Raw genomic sequence first — 16,079 nt, forward strand, 5'->3', positions numbered from 1 at the left:
CTACTGAGGTTATTGGAACAGATCTGTTTTAAAGCCAATTTTTTGGTTGCTCTTACTTAACTGCTTATAGATAAGGCGGCTGGTAATTTACAACACAATCCTAACCACGTCTAAATCCTACTGGATTTAATGGGGTTTGCTCCCAGGGCTAGGCTTGCAGCCTCAGATTAACTGTCCTATAGTATTTTCCAACTATGATAATAGATGAAAACGTTAGAGGATGCTATTCACAAATAAACCTACCAGGTAAAAAAGAAAGACTGTGATCAATAATATCAGATCAGAAATCCCAGCCACTGCCAGCCACTTTTCCATGAAATTATCTGGAACCATATCAATCAAATTTTGAATGCCTTGCTTCGGTACAGAAACTGCACAGGCTGCCCAATAAGGACGACCGAAGTGCAAGCTTATTAATTCTCCTAGGCCTCTTGGCTGCCTTTGACCATGGTTTGCTTCTGAGCAGGGTTCAGCTTCTAGGATGGCAGCACCCATACCAACATCGTTCCACTCCTGCAAGGAGAGCTATTTCCAGAATGTAGTGCTGAGGGACCACTTATTTCACTCATCATAATGCACATCAATCTCTGACTTTTGTCTTCTGGGTTTCTGTGGGTTTTCCTGTTGTTATTCTGTCTCTCACAGCTACAATAAATCTACCATTAAAATTATGGACTGGTCATTTCTTTGTCAGAGGGCAAACGGGCAAATTTAGCAGGGGATCAAATACTCCCCCCCCCCTCACTGTATAACAAATGTTAGATACATTAATATATACTTTTTTAAAAAAACTTTGGCCTACGTCCTTGCCTTTCTCGGGGTGGCTGGTGCAAAGCCTCCTGAAGGCTTTTGTAGTGCTCTGAAGGTTTTGGTTTATCCAGATGAATCTTTGCCACTGAAACATTCAAGTCTGGAGATAAGAATGCAGGGTAATCCAGGCGCAGTGGCTTGATGGCATTGCTGGGGGGAGAGAAAAGAAAAACTAAGGCATTCAAATGTTGCCTTTGGAGATAATCACAATGGAAAGATTCTCCCCCTTCACCCTGCTACATGGGCTGCTACTCTGATGGTCACCCTTGTTGCTGAAGTCCCCTATATATTTGCAAGAAAAATAAGTTTCAATATGATTTTGATTCAGAAGTAAAAAATGTTAGTCCGCGACCAGAAGGAGGAGGAGTATCACGAAGAGTGGATTAAATTTAATGATTACTTAGTTAAATATGTTAAGTCAAATTAACTGAAAACAGCTTGCAGATACTTCATTGGCTTAGGATTTTATTTATGTTAAGTGATGAATTAATATGTTTAATTTCATAAGGTGAAGATCTAAGGATGTTAATGTTTAAGTTAATTTTTATAAGAACTGTGATTTGGAAAACCGCTAAAAGGATATGCAATGAAATTCAACCAAGGGGAAGCGAGGAAGTCACTTAACAATGTTAATAATTTTCAATAAGGCTACAATTTATGTTTGTTTGTCTTATGTGTTTGTTTGTTTATAATGCTGTGAAAACCAGTAATTTTTTTTTTTTAAAAAAACAGAAGTAAAAAATGTTAAGGAGAAGGGAAGGTTATTTGGGTTTATATATACATCCTTTTTGTTTCAGCGAAGGAGCATATTAGGGTTCATGCTAAGGCGAGCTTTGGAGCAGGCAAGAAGAAATTTCTTGCCTGAGTGCTCTGCAATTTGCAGAGATCACGGGTGTGTGGCTGAATCTATGCAATTCTCAACAGTCTGGGTACAGCATGGCTCATGGAGGGCAGGGAGCAGTTGCTCCTTTGACACTACCCAGATATGTAGAGGTCTCATGTCTCATGGCTGCATGTTAAAGTTAGACAGGAATTTCATTTCTTTGCTGACGAACAAAACTTCATCCATTAAGCGCCACTGCCAAATGCTGAAACAGGAAGCCAGGCAAGGACTTTTCAAAAAAGGTTTCTTTCACTGGACACAAGCGGGGAGTCTTGTGTGAAATATAAAACCTTGTAGCATCCTTGGGATGTGGCTATTTCCTCAGCCACCAATTGGAACCATATAAACCAGAACTTATACACAGCCCACCTGTTTATTGAGTATTCATCCTGATTTGTTAGCACAAAGTCTGTGAGGAGCCTAGACAACATCAGCTTTTTACTGAGCAGCCATTTTGATTTGTCTGTAGTGAGGTTATATGACATTAAATCTAGCAAATGTTATCCTCACTTTCCAGTGCATTTATCCTTATCACAAAGTCAGATTTTGGGGAGAAGGTTTGTTTTGGACAAGAACAAACTCTGCTTTAATCGCACAACCTGTATTGGGGCTTATCCACACTTACCTTTCCAGGCACAGTCTCCACTGCAAAGTTCCATGTCCTCCCGATCTTTCCCTGTGAAAACCCTCTCTTTAAAGCTGAATCGGAGCAAACAACAATCCATGGAAAACCTGAATCACCGTTTGCTCCAATTCAGTTTTAAAGAGCAGTGGGGAAAGCTCTGCGGCAAAAAGAAAAACACAGCGCTTGCACACAGGGTTTTAAAGTGTGGGCCTGTCCCTGGAAAGAGCAGGGCAAAAGGTAAAGGTGTACAAGCCCTTTGCTGATACACCACTCAAAAATAGCAACAGCCTGGAAGCGCCCATGAGACTCTGAAGAGTCTCTGAAGCTTGGTTGCTGCACACTGTGCTGTAACTTATGGGCTTAAATTGTTTTGCAAGGGCAGCGGGGGTGAACTAAGGGCAGCATTTGGCAATGGGCAGTGGGGCTTGCACTTACATGCACTGTCGCCCTTCACTCTTTCACACACAGATACAGACATACAGCAGCCAGAGATAAGAGAGGGGAGGGAGTTGGGGACAATAAAAGTGGGGCACAGGGGCAGCCTCTGTGGGCAAAATACACCAGCAGCCTTGCCCCACCTATGGAGCAGATTATCCTGGTTTGGTGTAGTAATCTGGTAGTTTTCAGACGTAAGGTAAGTGTTCTAGAGTTAAGATTTTATGATAGACAAAACCAGAATACACCAGAAATTTCCGTGGCAACATTCAGGTAAACCCTTGTTTCACATAGACTTTGGGGTTGCCTAGTGCTGCTAGGGTTTCGCCCAAGAACTGCACCCTCCCAAGTCTTCACATATACCTAATGAAAGGAGAGTGTGTGAGACAGAATATTTATTGTGCTGTATCTGACCAAGTCATTCTCAAAGTAGATCCACTGATTTCAATGTATGACTTAGCTGGATACATCCCATTGGAATCCCATAATTTGAAATGGGAACTCATTTACACCGTAAGATGTAAACAGACCCTCACATCTGCATACATCTAAAACCCTATGGGTGATATCCAGCTAAGTACAGTGGTGCCCCGCAAGACGAACGCCTCGCAAGACGGAAAACCCGCTAGACGAAAGGGTTTTCCGTTTTGGAGGCGCTTTGCAAATCGAATTTCCCTATGGGCTTGCTTCGCAAGACGAAATGTCTTGTGTCTTGCGAGTTCCTGCGGGTTTTTCCCCCTTTCCCCCCCTTTTCCTAAGCCGCTAAGCCGCTTATCAGCTGATCCGCCGCTTATCAGCTGATCTGCTAAAAGCCGCTAAGCTGTCAATGGGCTTGCTTCGCAAGACGAAAAAACCGCTATACGATGAGCCTCACGGAATGGATTAATTTCGTCTTGTGAGGCACCACTGTAATGTTCAAAGTAGGCACATTGAAATCAGTGGTCTTAAATCAATGGGTCTACTCTGAATACGGCTAACATTAGATATCACCATGTGGGTCCGATTCTAAAACATATGACTGACTGTATGCATAGCATTATAAAACAGAGTCCATTACATATTGAAACAAATCTAGTTAGATGTCAAGAATTGTTGCCTTATTTTGTCTCTTCTGTCTTCAGGAGGGGGAACCCGCAGAAACATGGAATATGCCACAGCCTTTGCAGGATCCGCACCTGGCAGTTTTAGCTGCAAAACAAAGCCATTTATGGCAATCAATAAGGATGAATGCTGAGATAGCTGATAAAACATAGCATAAAGTGGTACTTCAGATTATGTTCCATGACCTCCAATAGTCTCTCTACCCCCTGATTATGCATGGGAGACAGGCAAAGTTTCTATAGCTACTCATTGTCCGAAGTATTCTTGCAATTCTGTTCTTACTCACAGGAAGCTGTTATGGAATTGTAGACCCTTTTCATGGGTTATTATCTGGCTGTCTCTATGGGAGACAGAAATAATGGCAAGCGGGGAAGAGTAGACGTAGACTTCAACAGAGGCTTGAAAGGAGCTGAAAGTTCTGTCTCAAAAAGCAAGAGTGGCGTCCAGATAGGGGCTTAAATGGGAAACATGTCACTGAGATATTGCAACAGGGTAAATGGCAAACTGGGTGGATTAAACTAAAAACCTTATCATATTTCCTCCAGAAAGGGTCAACCCAGATTAAATGGACTGTCATTTTGATGTCAATGGCATCGTATAGATGCTGCAAAAGACATGCATGCATGAGGACCACTGACTTCTCAATAAATATACATCGGCTGTACCCCAAATGCCATCATTCATCCATCCAGTCTGGGCATGATTAGCTCATTAGAGAAAGAAATCACCCCCCCCCTTTAAGTGTCTGTGTACACTATTCATCTTGCTTTTCCAGTTTGTGACTAGTTGGGAATGAATTAGTCCCACCTTGATAGGACCTTTTATTGTTGAAAAACAAGTCTCATTTTCATCTCTGTTCTGTACAGTAAAATTATACTGCACTGCTAGGTCTCCTTGCCTCATTTTGTAATACACAATCAGAAGTTTGTTTAAAATAAGCAAACAAACAACTTGGGCAGTGTGGCGTTTGCCTCCTAGGTGGATCATAAGAAAAGGGTTAAAATGAGTGCGATGCGATTGGCCAGTGGAAACTGATAGGAAGAGTTAGGGATAGAGGGGGAGTTGTGTGGAAGTCAGTTGAGAGAAGGAAGAGGGAGGTTAAGTCTGTGGGTTGGTCGAGTTGTGTGGTGAAAGGGTGAGAGGAATTGTTAGATGGAGTCAGATAGATAGTTGGAATAATCAGTTTGAAGTTGTTAGGAACGCATAGGACAGTTAAGGAGCTAAGATTAAGAAACTGCCAAGGAAAATTAAGTGAAACCATAAGCTTGTTCATGCCTATAAACTTGATTATTTGTTAATGTTAACAACTGTCTGGACTACGTGATTACCCATGAGGAGAAACGGGTTGGTGGCAGCGAAGAAAGCAATCACAGTGGTGGCACGGGGTCAATAGACCGTCAAACGTCCGGAGGCCCTGTGTGATCGCCACAGGCAGTTTAGGTTAGAAACCAGTTTAGGACCTGATGGTGCTTCCTGAATTCACTCATTAATATGAGACTGAGGAGGAATCTTCCCTAGGATGTCTACTGAACCATCTGGAACTGTTTAAGGAATGGCAATCTTTAGCATGGCAAATCTCGTTTGCTCACTCTCTGCCTATAAAACACTACAAATAATATTCTGTGAGTTGACCTGTGGGCTGGAAAGTAATTTACAGTACATGGGAGGGGTGCTAGGCTTCATGATATTCTGGTCCCTTTCAGCCTTGTGATTCAAATTAAAATCATCTACTTCAGCAAAGAGAGACAAGACCTGATGTGAATATCCATATCCAAGACATCCATAGCAGAACATATATTCCACTTCTGCTGTGCAGAACACCTGTAGGTATAAAAATCCCTTCTTAGCATAACAATTCTCATTGCAAATTCAATTTAAAGTTATTTTATGGCAAACGATCACAGGTATAAGAAGAACAGAATTATTGAGTTTTTTAAAAAATCCATGGTAAGTCCTTCCCTGAAACAGCAATTAAACAAAAAGGAAAACTTTGCAGAAATAGTAATAACAAGCTCAGGTCCGCATCCTTATAGCCAGGACCCAAAGAAAGAAGCTGCATTAATGTTGGTTTGGAAACTTTTGCATAAGCACCCGAGGAAGGAAAGGTGGAAGAAACAACAAGGGGATCATCTTATCCTGGACTTGGTCCCCACCAACAGGGAGGAACTGATCAGTGAAGTGGAAGTGCTGGGAACTTTGGGAGGAAGTGATCATATCTTCTTGGATTTAATTATACACAGACAAGGGAAGGCTGAGAGTAGCTGGATATGCACTCTGAACTTTACAAAGGCTGATTTCAAAAAGCTTAAGCTTAACTACTGGGTGAGATCTCTGTGTCAGAAATACTCAAAGAGAAGGGAGTCCAAGATAGATGGGAGTTTCTGAAAGGTGAAATACTGCGCACAGCCCACAGAAAGCTAACCTCCAAAATGTAAGTGTTCAACAACATGGTTTAAAAATATTGAACAACAGATTGTGACATTACTCCTTTTAAAATACATACGCAGTAAAAAACAAGGCTGTGACTATAATAGTATTCTTCATTTTCTTGCTGTCTCCGTGAGTTCCTGTCCTCCTGTTTACAATTATGCACACACCAATAAAAGCAAGATAAGCACAAAAATTCATTACCGATAACCTCCTCTGCTTATAAACACAAAGCTTTTAATCAAGTCGGTTTCATGTTTACAGAGAAAAAAGGGCTACAGAAGAGTTTGTTCCCTTGGATCTGAAATTTACTAGGTCACAAGAACATAGGAAGATGACTCATACCGAGTCAGACCATTGATCCATCTAGCTCAGTATTGTCTATTACACTGACTGGCAGCAAGTAATCCAGAGTGGTTTGAAACACAACCAGCAGAAACCTTGTGGCTTCGCTTTCAATTATCCAGATTTATAGACAGCAGCTCTAATCAATAGTCTCTCTCTTTCCCTCTCACATATCCCCAGTGCAATGATTTGAAGCTTTCCCTCAATTACAAAGCTGCAGTTCAAATTAGACGAGGCACTTAAGATAGGTTGTGTGGGTTTTTTTACAACCATCGTGCAATATGCAATTAACAAAAATGTCTTACCATATTTCTGATTCTAAAAGCACATGTTTCAATGAAGGACTGTTTCTGAATGGGAGAGAAGAATACAAACAATTCGAGAGCTTCTCTACTGTTCACTACATAAAGACCATGAAACAAATCTTTCCATATTTTTTTTTGAATTTGCATTTTATTTATTTGTTAATATTCTTATACTACATTGGTAAACGTTGTCATATTACATTACAGGACTTACTATAATTTCCAACATGTATACAAAAATTATATACAAATTTTATATACCTAGAAAGAAAATGAAACACAAAAAAAGAACCAAGAGAAAAAACAAAAGCATTCCCCCCCAAATCAGATACATACCAACACACTAGCCTTCCTGTCTATCCCGTTGTATATTCCTTTTTTACAAATGAATGTACTCTTATTATTGTATATTTCTTTACATTATATCTAATACATTCCTATACCATTATGTGCTCTTAGTCTTTTTTCTCAACTCAGTCTCACTCCAACGTCAATCAAATGCTAGCATAGACAGCAAACCTTTACTGTATTTTTGAACATATGTTTTATATCCCACTTTTCCATAATTTTTTGATTTGAATTGCCTCTCAGGGTATTTGTTAACTGTGCCATTTCAGCAAATTCTTGTAGCTTGTATTCAATTCAAAATCCTTTATTAGGCATAGCACACCACACATTGACAAACAACATATACAAACTGTATAAAATACGGGTACAGCAAACACAATTTATCCTAGTCCTATTCTTAACTCCCAGAAATTAATCAATGTACATGAATAATATAATACAATTTAATATGAAATAAAAATAAAACACAGCAACGTCACCTACCATTAGAAACCACTAAGTCTCTCTATCATGGCTTGTAATGCCAGTCTGTGATTGTCGTGGCTTCTTGTTCCTTCCACCCTTTTGCCACCCGAGCTGCAGCTGTTGCATATAAGAATACCTCCCCCTAAAGGCCTTCAGGAAACAAATCTTTCCAAATGAAAGGCCACAGGTTTAGAAAAGAGAGCAATTGCCAGGTGTAATTCTGGATATTCTGATTATGAATCCACATTTGTAACTCAGATACACATAATTGTTGGACAGTGTTCTCGAAGCTACCAACATGTGTTTGACCAAACTGCGGGAGGCAGTGGAAGACAGGAATGCCTGGTGTGCTCTGGTCCAGGGGGTCACAAAGAGTCGGACACGACTAAACGACAAGACACATAAATGGTTGGTTTCCACAAACTGGTGCATATGCACAACCATGAGTGAGCTATCTGTTTGTTAAGTGTATAAAGAAGAGCCTAGCTGGATCAGACCAAAATTAGCCTTCTGTTTTCAAAAGTGGTCTTCTAGTGTTAAGCCTTCGCCTATTACTTGTACCAAGCATGCCTTATTCAGAGGTGTACCAATCCTCAATTTGGAGGCAATATTAAGTCTCCAAAAGTCACACTCTTCTGATGGTTCCATCATTGTAAGCATTTTGGCTTGCCAGACTGAACAATGCCTGCTCTCCTTACCCTGTGCACTGTTCCAGAGGTTCTCCAGACCCACCTACCCAAACAATCTTCTTTGGGAAGTGCACTGTTGTGCAAGCAGACATCCTTGCATGGGCTTCTGCTGACAAGAATAATTAGCTGAATTCTGCCTTAAAGACTTGGATGTCCCAGCTAGAATTTTAGAACCTAAACTCTGGCAGCAAATGGGGAATGGAGAAGTGTAGTAATCTTGCACTGTGACCAAGTGACTGAAAGACTTAGCAAGAAGGAACCTTTATGCATTTGAATTTAAGGGAAAGTGTTACATAACTTATCAATTCTGATTATGTAAAACACCTAGCAGAGATTAATATTTTTTCACAACGGGAATTAATATTTCATACATATTTATGGTCCTCTTTTTCGAAGCATAACCTGTATAATCCACATATAAGAGAATCTCTTTTTGTTATACTCACTCGAATGACTTCATAAAGATGCATGTTTGCATTCCCATAGAGCCTTGGAAAGTCTTTTGGACCATCAAAGCCCACCAGCTCTAAAGTAATCCTATTCCTAGGATCACCTTTCTGCTTTGGAACCTGAAAAACAAAACATGGGGTAAACCTATTAACTTGAGTACAATTTACTCCTAAAAGAAGCTACAGGAAATGTAACCTATTTGCAACAGCCTTCGTAGTACAGGTATCACAGGAACCACCTCCAGAATAAAAACAGGAGTCCACAAATTCTGGCTGACCTAGACAGTCAAGTCCAAAAATTTGCATGCCCATCTTTTCAGTCCCATCCTATTTATGTTGTGAAACAAAACAAACAAGATTATCTACTTATCTACTGGAATGTAGTTTGTTTGGTTGTTGTTGTTGTTTTGCTTTTGTTGTTTTTAAGGGATGGCATCCAATTTCGTTGCACTTGTGCAATGTTGCACTTGTGTAATGACAATAAAGAATCTATCTATCTATCTATCTATCTATCTATCTATCTATCTATCTTAAGCTTCCAAGCTTCCCCTATGGAGTGGCCAAGAGAAGAGCACAGGGCCCCTACACCTTTAATAGTTGTGCAGAAGGTACTTCAGAAGGTGGCGTTTCTTATGCAAGGCACACCTCCTGGAACTCCCTTTTCTGCACAACTAATAAAGCATGGCCTGGGCCATCCATGAGTCAGAGTGAAACAACCACCTCTGGTAGCAGGATCTGCAGGGCAGCAGATCTGGCCTACAAGGAATGCATGACCTGCTGTTGCTGCCGCTGCACTCCCCACTTGTCCCAGAGCAGATCTTCACTCCCCCCTTGTTCCCAATGTAGATCTTTACCCCGCCCATTCCTGATGTAAACCTCCACTCCCCGCTTCTTCCCTGGTGGGTGAGGAGGCATCATTTTGTGGTTTGCCTCAGTTGCCAAAACGTCTTGGGCCAGCCTTGAATAAAAGCACAAGAATCCTGTCCTCCGCCACTTCCCCACACTTATGACCTCTCTGACATCACAGCAGTTCTATCAATAATAGCTACTAAGATTTTCAGACAGGTAGCTTTAAGAAGATGGAAGTACAAGAAAAGCAGAAACATACCTTCAGAGAAAAATATCTCACGTCTCCGAAATTAATCGGAATTTGCTTCTTGCTTGGTCGGAAGACTTGGGGATTTGTGCATTTCATGATTTTATCAATGCTAATGCGAATCAGTAAGTAGGTGTCATGTTTAACATCAACTGAAAGAATCTCATGTTAAGGAAGAATAAATCTTTCTGGTGGGCAAGTGACCATAAAAGGAAGATGTGCATTGAGTAATAGTGCTAAGGAAAATTATGAGCAGCAAGTTACAACATCTAGTTAGCAGCTTGTATCTACAAGTCTCATTGACAGCAATGGGAATAAAGGTTAAAGCAGGTAACATATAGAGACCCATGTTCAGATTTCCCAGTGTTTGTATCTGTGGGGGCTCAAAATTTGACTGGAGCAGTGGTGCTGTGGGAGCGATTTCCTATGCATCATTTCGCTAGTTATATTATTATTATTATTATTATTATTATTATTATTATTATTATTATCCTCATCATCATCATCATCAATACCCCGCCGATCTGGCATACCAGATGGAGCTGGTAGACAGCTGCCCTGGACACAGAATTGACCTGCACCTCCATGGACAGCTGTGAGTCCAAAATGACTCCCAGGCTGCACACCTGGTCCTTCAGGGGCACAGTTACCCCATTCAGGACTAGGGAGTCCTCCATACCCACCTGCCCCATCCCCCCAAAACAGTACTTCTGTCTTGTCAGGATTCAACATCAATCTGTTAGCCGCCATCCATTCTTCAACTGCCTACAGACACTCACACAGGACCTTCACTGCCTTCACTGGTTCCGATTTAAAAGAGAGGTAGAGCTGGGTATCATCTGGATACTGATGAACACCCAGCCCAAACCCCAGGATGATCTCTCCCAGCGGCTGCATGTAGATGTTAAAAAGCTTGGGGGAGAAGAAGGAACCCTGAGGCACCCTACAAGTGAGAGCCCAGGGGTCTGAACACTCCAGGAGGAAGGAGCAGAACCACTGTATAACAGTGCCCCCAGCTCCTGTAGACAGTCCAGAAGGATGTCGTGGTCGATGGTATTAAATGCTTCTGAGAGATCCAGCAGAACTAGGATACAGCTTTCACCTTTGTCCCTAGCTCACCAGAGATCATCAAAGATCTAAATAGGCTTACCAGATGCTTCCCACTGCAGGGTTAATAGAACAGAAAAAGGATACATTTGGGGGTGAAATCTTTGCACTGCTTCACACTAACTGCCAACAAGCCATTCTATTAGAATATGAAATGTTATATTATGACTAAATTAACTTTATTAAAACCACAACTTATAAAAAGCACATTGCAGTTACACACAAGCTTTAAGGTATAGGGCAAATTCCTGGAATTATCTACGGGTTTTTCCCTGAAATCAAATGCTTCAGTGTTCTGTGCATTGGGTGTATGTGATAAGATAAGCTCACTGATTTATGTTCCAACATGATGACAAGATAGAAGCATGCTCCTCTGCATATTTACTTGGAAGTATGTACCACTGTGTTCAGCAGGACTTAGTAAGCATAAGATTTCAGGCTTGGGATTTATGGAATTTTCAGGTACGTCAGACCTCATTTAGAACTGCAATTCATATTGAAATTTGGTGCATCTACATGTTTCTTGATATCTGTACGTACTTCCACCCTTAACAGAGAAAAAGATGGTCCTTCACATTAGGTGGTTTTATTCAACCATCATGTCCTTCTTAATTTGAGATACTAGTCTGTGCCACATCTCAATACTCTTGCCTTCTTTTCAGGCACCCCCCAATTTACATTCTGAGACACCGCATACATCAGTGAAATCACGTACCCTATATTTGAAACACCACAGGAAAAAACCCACAAACACCCTGTTCTGCCCCTTTTTGTGAAGTTTTTCGGTCACAAATATATGCCCGTGTACACAGTCGCACACATACCGAACATATGTAAATGGGGGAGTTGCATACACACACACACACACACACACACACACTTTTTTTCATAAGAACAAATGCAGCCACGAAATGGAGGTGATTTTTCATGAGCACCAATGGAAGCTTTTTTTCTAATGTCAGTTGTAGCATGAGGTGGTGGTGTACATCAGTTTTACTTTTTAAAACAACACCAAATGTGGCTAAGTTCTTTTTAGGTTCCAAGAAGCAGAAGAAAAATGTACTTGCTTGTGTTACCCATGTTGCTTACTTGTTCATACAATTTCCAGCCCACGACTAGAAGCTCTATGCTAGGTTAACACTATGAAAATCACAATGAAGCACTACAAAGTTACACCAGTGCCTTTATAACTGCATCACAGGCATATACTGTATGCTAACCCAATGTATCTGAGACCAGGTTATTAGTATTTGTAAGAAGGTATTAACAGTCTAATGAAAGGAGAAAGTAAGGCAACTTCTCAAAGAAAATCTCATTCCCTAGCTTAGTCATCAAAACTTATTTGCAGTCTCATAGTAACTAACAGGTAAAGTATCTCCTGTAAAAAGGAAAATTCTATGGAAAAATAATAATGTGAACATACTTAATCTACGTACCACATCACCACAAGGAATTAAATTATGTACATCAAGGTACTGATTAACCGTTGATTCTTCAGATGCCTTCTGATTTCTCATTAACATCTATAAAAAAATTGAAAATTAGGTTCTGCAATTAACTAAAAATAGTAGATACTGCAACCTGAAGCAACTTAGCTTTGCACACATAATTTGAACATTTGATCTACATGGCATGTACCGGTAATTCATTTTGCCACATACTAAATTGAACGCCTGCAGTATGGCCAAAGACACTAACTCCTAAAATTTGAGTCACGTTAATCTAGCAGGTGGGCCGACAGGACATCCAGAAGGGGTATGTGGATGAACTGACATAAAGGAACTAAAATGGGTTGGGAGTGGAATCTTCCCATTGCTCAACTAACTTCTCACACCTTTTGACTTAGAATGTATGCAATAGGGGCTTTGAGAGTAGTTCTTAAAGCAAAGTAAATATTAGGGCTCACAATCTGGACCTCATAGTTCTGAGGCTACACACTCAAGATCACAGGTCTATAGGCAAGGCCTCCATCTTCTGAACCGAGTGTAAATTCCGATGTACAAATATAGATTTAATTGGGAAGAGGAGTGACATTTATCCCAACATGATTGTTATTCTAGTACTAGCTAGGAAGCTGAAATTAGGCACAAACAGCACCCAAATCAAAGGCTGGGCTCCATCAAAGGAAAATAATTGAAGGGAGGACATTTGCTTGGGGGATTTGATGATAATCAAGGTACTTCCAAGCCACCCAAAAATCTGGGATTTGGCATGTACCACGGCACACTGTTTAGAAGAAACGTCTAAAAAGCGGGCACTTTTGCACCAGACAGACAAAATGAATTTACGTCATAATAGAAGCCAGCATTCTAGCACAGGCATAGCCAAGATGCAGAAAGGGTGGAATGCTGGACTATGGAAGTTCTGCTTCTCAAGAGCCCCATCCACACCTTCAAAATTATGTTGCTTGGATTTGAGAAGAAGGGAGCAGGTACCTGCACACTGGCCCACCCCGTAACCTCAGCACATGGGTGCGAATCGACCTCTACACACAGACGGGTGTAGGCTCTTCCATGCGCCAGTTGCACATACAAAGCCTACATACGTAAAGAGCCCCTTTCTTATAGCATCGCCCGAGCTTGTGGAGTCGAGGGGTGCCAAGTTTCTCTCCCTTGCACCCCCTTCCCCAAAACCAGCGAATGCAAGTATTGGAAGATGTGAGCGCTCTGGTCTATGGTCTCTATGCCTGCGATTTGATGTAGAGAAAGGGGCTCTTTTCTGCAGGAACGGCGAGAATGTGTCCATTTCTTTACGAGAGCGGTACATTTCGAAATCAAGTTGCATCTGCGTTTCGGGAGGCCCGGAGAAGACCGTAAGGCGGAAACGTTGAGACTCGCATCATGAAAGAATGGGCAGGATGCTGGCCAGGGGCCAAACTCAGCATCCCCCAAAAGCAGGTATGGAGCCATGTTTCTCTTCCCTTTGAAAACGCGGAGCCGGTTCGCCCGTGAGGCGAGGCGCCCACCTCACAAGGCAGGACCAGCAAGTGCAAATCTTTATCCCCCCACTCCCAGGATTTCTGAAGCACATCTCCCCTCAGGCCTCCTTCCCAGGTAGGAGGGCGGGCGCCATTTTGGGCTCTGCCTCAGGTGGCAAAATGTCTCTGAGGAGGAGGAAGAGGGCGACGAGGGAAGCCTGCCCCCATCCTCTCTGGCCTCAAGAAATGGCGCCCTGAGTTCTTTGAGGGCACTGCGCTCTGCACACGCTCAGGGGCACTTCTTCCCTGAGTAGTAGTACCATGAGGAGGGAGCGGGCCCTTTCCCCCTTGAACTTTTCGGCCGAGGGGCCTCCTTCGGCGCCGACGCTGTCGCTCCGGCCGACGCCGAGGCCTCGCAGGCGGAGGATCGTCGACAAGGAGGAGCGGGGCGCGACGCCGGCGGAGGGCGAGGCTTCGGCGCCGCCGGTGGAGGTGACGCTCGCGCGGGGGGCGGAGCTGGGCGGCGGCGGGGTGTCGTCGGCCGGGGCGCCCTGGTTCGGAGGCTCGGCTGCCTTGCGGCCGAAGAGGCTCCGCATGGCAGCGGCGGCGGCGGCGGCTACGATGGCTGGTGGTGGCCTTGGTTCTTTCTCATCTCCCTCCGGTCGGGGAGGACGCGCCCGCCGGCAGCCCCGGCTTTGCTGCCGCCTTCTCCGGCGCCTTCTCCGGCGGCGCTTCCCCCCCTCAGGCGGCGTCACAATTTGGCCGCCTCACATAAAGGCGGCCCAGGAGACCCCACACCACCACCAGTAACGCCTCATAAAAAATGGGAAATTAATGGTAACAGGTTAGGATTAGCTCCTGAGAGCAGCACGGGTACCCCTGGGAAGCCCGCAAGCGGGGCGTCGTTATTATCATTATTATCACTTTATTTGTACCCCGCCCTTTTCCCCAAACAGGGACTCACGGCGGCTTACAGGTAAAATAGAAATAGCCAAAACATTTTTGGGGAGGGGGACGACGACAGTGATTTAGAAACCAACTAAACATGAATCGAATTAGAACTATACATACAACAGTGCACACACATACAAAAGGCAATTAAACATGAAATAGAACTATACATGCACACATAGGAAAGACAAACACGAATTAGAACTATATACATGCAACAATGCACACATACGGAAGAATTAAACGTGAATTATAACTATATACATACAATGCACACATACAGAAGACAAACGTGAATTATAACTATATACATACAACAATGCACATGTACAAAAGACAAACATGAATTAGAACTATATACATACATACAATTCACACATACAAAATACAATTAAACATGAATTAGAACTATATACAGTACATACAACAATGCACATGTACAAAAGACAAGCGCGAATCGAATTAGAACTACCTATCTATACATACATATAGATACGTAAATGGGGCATGTATTTTATCTGTACCTTGACATTTCCCCAGATGGGGACTCGATAATAAACAAACAATAGCATTTTAACTATCTATCTTGTTTGTTTATACCTTGCCTTTTTCCTAGACAGAAACTCATGGCAGCTTGCAAATTATGATTATGATTGTTTCTTAAGTTTGTATACCACCCTTCATCTGAAGATCGTAGGGCAGTTCACGATGTAAAAATACAAAATGAGAACACAAAATACATAATAAAACACAAATTAATAAACCCCCTCCCACATAAATAAAACAGGAATAACTAAAAACATGGGATGGGGGCAAGCATTAAAAAACAACTGAACATTAATGGAATTAAAAGTGTGTGTGTGTGTGTGTACACCCATGTACATTTAAATAAAATATTAAAAACACAGATTACTAGAAAAACAGTTGGGCACTTTCATTAAAAGCAATCAGTTGCCAAAAGTCTGTTGGAATAAGAAGGTATCACCTGCTGACAGAAAGAAAACAAGGGAGCTGGTGTCATTTCTCGGGGGGGGGGGGGTTTCCATTATATCTTTATAATGAAAATACTTGATTAAAAAACCTAAACAAATCTCAACTATATTCTTCCAAATATGAGGCACATTAA

General features: G+C 42.1%; 1 protein-coding gene across 1 annotated transcript in view; it reads right to left on the reverse strand.

Moving 5' to 3' along the window:
* Positions 1-14,748, reverse strand: part of C2CD6 (C2 calcium dependent domain containing 6) — a 33,472-nt gene extending 18,724 nt beyond the window's left edge. The window contains exons 1-9 of the mRNA XM_081850367.1: positions 14,323-14,748; positions 12,522-12,608; positions 11,173-11,224; positions 9,991-10,130; positions 8,880-9,002; positions 6,932-6,976; positions 5,607-5,675; positions 3,850-3,941; positions 811-960 (exon numbers count right to left, since the gene is read on the reverse strand). Coding sequence (XP_081706493.1) covers positions 811-960; positions 3,850-3,941; positions 5,607-5,675; positions 6,932-6,976; positions 8,880-9,002; positions 9,991-10,130; positions 11,173-11,224; positions 12,522-12,608; positions 14,323-14,598 — 1,034 coding nt within the window. The 5' untranslated portion in view covers positions 14,599-14,748. The remainder of the gene's footprint in view (positions 1-810; positions 961-3,849; positions 3,942-5,606; positions 5,676-6,931; positions 6,977-8,879; positions 9,003-9,990; positions 10,131-11,172; positions 11,225-12,521; positions 12,609-14,322) is intronic.
* Positions 14,749-16,079: the final 1,331 nt, after the last annotated feature.

Source organism: Podarcis erhardii (assembly GCF_964252035.2).
Source record: "Podarcis erhardii genome assembly, chromosome: 1".
NCBI lineage: Eukaryota > Metazoa > Chordata > Lepidosauria > Squamata > Lacertidae > Podarcis > Podarcis erhardii.